Below are 4,921 nucleotides of genomic sequence, written 5' to 3'. Positions count from 1 at the left end.
TTGAGAGACAAGAGAAGCAAAGACCCCAGACTCTAGAAACTTTTCTAATTTTTGGATTACACTTTGAAAAAGAAACTAACTCCCAGAAGGACACTACTAACATACTAATTGCCTGGTTAACAGAGATGGAAGAAGACTTTCTCAGGCTCAATCACCATTTTTGTTCATGAAGAGGGCTGAAGTTAATCCCACTCTGGCTTGATGTTGATGGATGCAACGGTTATTCTGTGGAATGTGTTGGGGGTATCTTGTTTACTCCTTGTCTATTCTTGGATTTTACAGTTCTGTTTTCACAGCTGCGGATAATAATTTAAAAAAGATGCTGAACTGCAGGCTGTGGAAGGTTGGTAGTTCAGCAGTTCGAGACCCGAGTGTGCCGCATGACGGAGTGAGCTCCCGTCTCTAGTTCCAGCTCCTGCCAACCTCGCAGTTCGAAAGCAAGAAATTGCAAGTAGATAAATAGGTATCACTTCAGTGGGAAGGTAACAGCGTTCCGTGCGCCTTGGTGTTTAGTTATGCCGGCCACATGACCACGGAAATGTCTTCGGACAGCGCTGGCTTTGAAACGGAGATGAGCACCGCAACCCTAGAGTCAGATTCGACTGGCTTTCGAGCAAGGGAACCTTTACCACATTGCCTCACCCAGGCTCTTTGCACCCATGCAGATTTTTCATTGAGCTATCCACTATGACCCCAGGATATTTTCCCTCTTAGTATCGGAAAGTTCAGACCTCATTAAACTATACTTGAAGTTGGGGGAGGGGTTTTAATCCAATGTGCATTATTTTACAATTACCAAGACTGAACTTCCACATTGTTGCCCACTCACCCAATTTGTGGAGATCCTCGTGGAGCTCTTCACAGTCAGCCTTGGTTTTCACTATCCTGAATAATTTTTGTCATCTGCAAACTTGGCCACTACACTACTCACCTCTGGTTCCAGATCATTTGTGAATAAATTAAATAGTACCGGCCTCAATACCAATCCTTGTGGGACCCCACTGCTTACTTCCCTCCATTATGAGAACTGCCCATTGATTCCTACTCTTTGCTTCCTGTCATTTAACCCATTTTAATCCATAAGAGAAATCGTTCTCTTATCCCATGACTGCCAAATTTACTCAGGAGTCTTTGTTGAGGTACCTTGCCACAAGCCTTTTGAAAGTCCAAGTATATAATGTCTACTGGGTCACCATTGTCTACATGCTTGTTCACTCCCTCAAAGAACTCCAAAAGGTTGGTAACGCATGACTATCCCTCAGCAGGCTTTGTTAATTTATGTTGCTAATAATTCTATCTTTGATTACAGTTTCTACCAATTTGCCTGGGACAGACGTTAGGCTCACTGGCCTGTAATTTCCTTGTTCCTCTCTGGATCCATTTTTAAAAACTGGTCTTACATTTGCTACTTCCCAGTCTTCTGGTACAGCAACTGAATTTAATGCTAGGTTACAGATATGGGTTAGTAGATCAACTATCTCACATTTGAGTTCCCTAAGAACTCTCAGGTGGATGCCATCAGCACCGGGAGACTTATTGGTTTTTAATTCCCCCCAATAAGTCTAGAACTTCAACTCTAGTTACCTCAATTTGGCTCCATTCTTCAGACTCCCTTCCTGAAAATAGTGGCTGTGCCATGGGTACATGCCCCACACTTCCCACAGTGAACGCAGAAGCAAAGAATTAATTGAGCTTCTCTGCCATCTCCCCATCTTCCGTTATCAGTCCTTTATTCCTTTATCATTCAAAGGCCCAACTTCTTATTGACACGACTAGTTTAATATGGAGCCTGTATTCACCAAGCTTTAGTTTCATGTCACCATTGAGTTATCAATTCGATTCAGCTATATGAAATCTGTGATGCCAAAGTAAAGTGATACCAATGCTTCCTCTGGAATTTTTTGTTTCAATATGTATGAAAAAAATAGTATCTAGGAGCAGCAACAGTACAGTTGCCAGCATTATGAAAGATGTGCTAAAAAGGACAAAATATGTGAACAAGGGGGACATTCATGAAATGTGTTTATTTATACCCCGCATTGTTCCCCAGTGAGGACCCAAACCATCTCATAACATCAGTCTTTCCTCTTCCATTTTATCCTCACAACAACCCTGTGAAGTTAGGCTGAGGGATGGTGATTGGGCCAAGGTCATCCAGGAAGCTTCCATGGCAGACCTGGAATTCAGACCTGGGTCTCCCAGATCCTAGTGTAACCATTACACTTCACACACACGCGCATGCACACACACACACACACACACACACACACAGAGGCTTAGAACCAGAAAAGTTTTCCTACAGAATTCTCTCTTACTCCTAATTTCGACTCACTGCTAATGATCAGGCTAGGCTGTACAGCATTCCTACTGTCCAATCCTACACATGCTTTCCAGAAGAAAGCCCCAGTGACTTTGATTGCACTTATTCCTAAGAAAGCGTGAACAGGATTGCAGCCTTATGGCAAACTACACATTCTCTATAGTTCCACAGTTAAATACCTCCTCTCTTACCAACCTCCCTCTTTACATCAAAGTCCATACAACTGTATTTTTAAAAAAAGAAATCAGGAAAAATATACAAGGAGATACCATGTAATGTGCAGCTCTGCCCTCAGGGGACAATGCATACCACACAATGCAATCACATGAATTGGTTAAAATTGAGACCCGTCACAATGAATGATGACAGTTGTGAGCAACATGATAAAGCATGGTCCTATACATTTGTCGTAAAAGAGAACATCATGGCATCCACAAAAATGTTGCAAGGCTTGCTTCATGTAGAAAACGTATTTTGAGTAGAAAATAGAATTGTCCCCAAAGGCTCAAATTGTTTTGTTTGTTTCTTTGAGAACAAAACAGAGCAGTAAAACTGTCACAGTGTAAGTTCCATCTAGAGACACCAAGAAGAAACATTTGTATACCTACCAGCCCTGTTCTCTGTAGGTGACGTCTTATCCTGGTGTTGCTGAAATAACTTGATAGGTGCTTGTCTGTTAGGCTGTTGTAGTTTGCAAGGAATCTGAAACCAATGAAGTCCCAATAAAAACAGAGTAAGAATTCAAAATATTTTCTTGGGGGGGAGGGAGAAATCAAGAGTTGCCAAAGCACAAATACCTAAACTACAATATTAAGAAGAGTGCATTTTGGCTTGACACAGCAATTGTGTTTGTTGTGGGTATGCTGTGTTTCCCATCCATCCAGCTTCTCCATGGCATTTCCATTTGCAGAAATGGGGCAGCAATTTCCACCAGTTCCTCCCCCGAGTGTATACACCCACGTTATCCACTATGCTGGTCCTGAGGCTCTGTTGCAACATTTGGGGACCAGGTGAATGCAGCAGCAGGAAGAAACAGGAAAATACCGTTCTGGAACACTGGCTGATGGTTCAATAAAATGGGGACAATATATGTATAAAACATATGTGCAGACATCCAAGGAAGCCACGGACTCATCATAAGAGCTCCCAGATGTGGGTACACAGGTGTTTAAAGACGTATGTAAGTTGTTGACACCATATACCCCTTTGAGACTTTCTAGTCAAGCAGAATTATTGCACATTGGGAGAAAATGGGATAATAGCCACAAGTTCCACTCCCACCCCACCCCTCAATCATTGTGGGTACACTGGAACAAACATATAGAAGCTACATGCATACATGGATAGGGCACATGATAAGGATGCCTGAAAAGCAAAATGTATGTCAGGACAGAGCTTGCTGCTGCTATTTATTTATTTCGTTTGAATGATTTAAATGCTGCCTCTCCATAGAGCCCACTCAAGAAGGCTTACAAAGTAAAACATAGTAGAAACATAAACACCATAAAATTGGAACAATTAATAAACTATTAAGAATCAAAAGCATACAAACACTCTATTAAATATAGCATTTTAAAATGAGTTATAAAATACTTCTCAGGCCAGATACAGAGTGCAACACAAATTAAAAAGCCAACCCTTAATTAAACCCTGGGTAAAAAGGAAATACCCCAGCCTGGTTCCTAACAAATAATAGCATAGGTGCCAGGTGAGTATTAGGGGGAAGGACATTCCACAAGTGAGGTGTCACCACTGAAAAAGCCCTTTATCTGATTACCATCCATCTCATCTCTGAAAGTCTTGGGAAGAAGATCTTAAATGCTGGGATGGACAGTACGAAACGAGGCAGTCCTTCAGGTGTCCTGGTCCCAACCTGTTCAGATCCTTAAAAAGTAAGATAAAGGAGAGAAGCTGTGCTTTCAATTGTGCCCAGAAACAAATTGGGCAAGGGTATACAGATCTGTCAGCACAGGGGTACTACTGTATCCCACCCCCAACTGTAGATCATCTCCCTTCTCATTTTACCCACCTAGAATTTCTGAGAAGGCTTTATGTTTCCTATGATAAATACACAGTAGGGATGAACTTAACTAAGCCAAAGAACTAGTATGGGGTAGTGGTGAGAGTGAGGGACCTGGGTAGGGTTGCCTCCTGGCAACCGGTGGGGAAGGGGGACTTACTGGGAACAGCAGGGAGGCCCATACAACATATAGCAATGTGTCTACATCACTGCCCACATGACCCAGAAATAACATAATCACGTTTGGGATGTTGGGGCGACACTGCGGTATTTGGAGAAAAACTCTATGGTAAATTTGGCTTCTACATCGCTGCAAGTCACTGCATGTCACTGCATGTCGAATAAATCTCCTCTTTAAGGGGGATAAGTTCCCCCCCGCCAGCCAGCTGATCAGTAGCAGAGAAGTAGGGCCTGTCAGTGGGAGACCCCCCCCCCCCACTTCAACCAGGGGGCTCTGGCAGCTGTAGACCTGGGAGACCTAGGTTTAACTTATCTCTCTGCCATTAAACATATTAAATAACTCTGAGCTTTCTCGGCATCAGTTACCACACATAATTGTTGTCAGGACAACTCAGAGCTCA

At 42.7% G+C, this 4,921-nt stretch overlaps 1 protein-coding gene across 1 annotated transcript in view; it reads right to left on the bottom strand.

Annotated features, from left to right (window-relative positions):
* The window catches only part of ERICH3 (glutamate rich 3), a 57,343-nt gene that overhangs the window by 30,864 nt on the left and 21,558 nt on the right, over positions 1-4,921 (bottom strand). Inside the window, exon 2 of the mRNA XM_015414237.1 lies at positions 2,929-3,022. Within this exon, the coding sequence (XP_015269723.1) occupies positions 2,929-3,022 (94 nt within the window). The remainder of the gene's footprint in view (positions 1-2,928; positions 3,023-4,921) is intronic.

The sequence above is a fragment of the Gekko japonicus genome, unplaced genomic scaffold (genome assembly GCF_001447785.1).
Source record: "Gekko japonicus isolate JY-2015 unplaced genomic scaffold, Gekko_japonicus_V1.1 scaffold30, whole genome shotgun sequence".
Taxonomy (NCBI): domain Eukaryota; kingdom Metazoa; phylum Chordata; class Lepidosauria; order Squamata; family Gekkonidae; genus Gekko; species Gekko japonicus.
The sequence above is the reverse complement of the archived record's forward strand: the minus strand, read 5'-3'. Positions and strand labels throughout refer to the sequence as shown.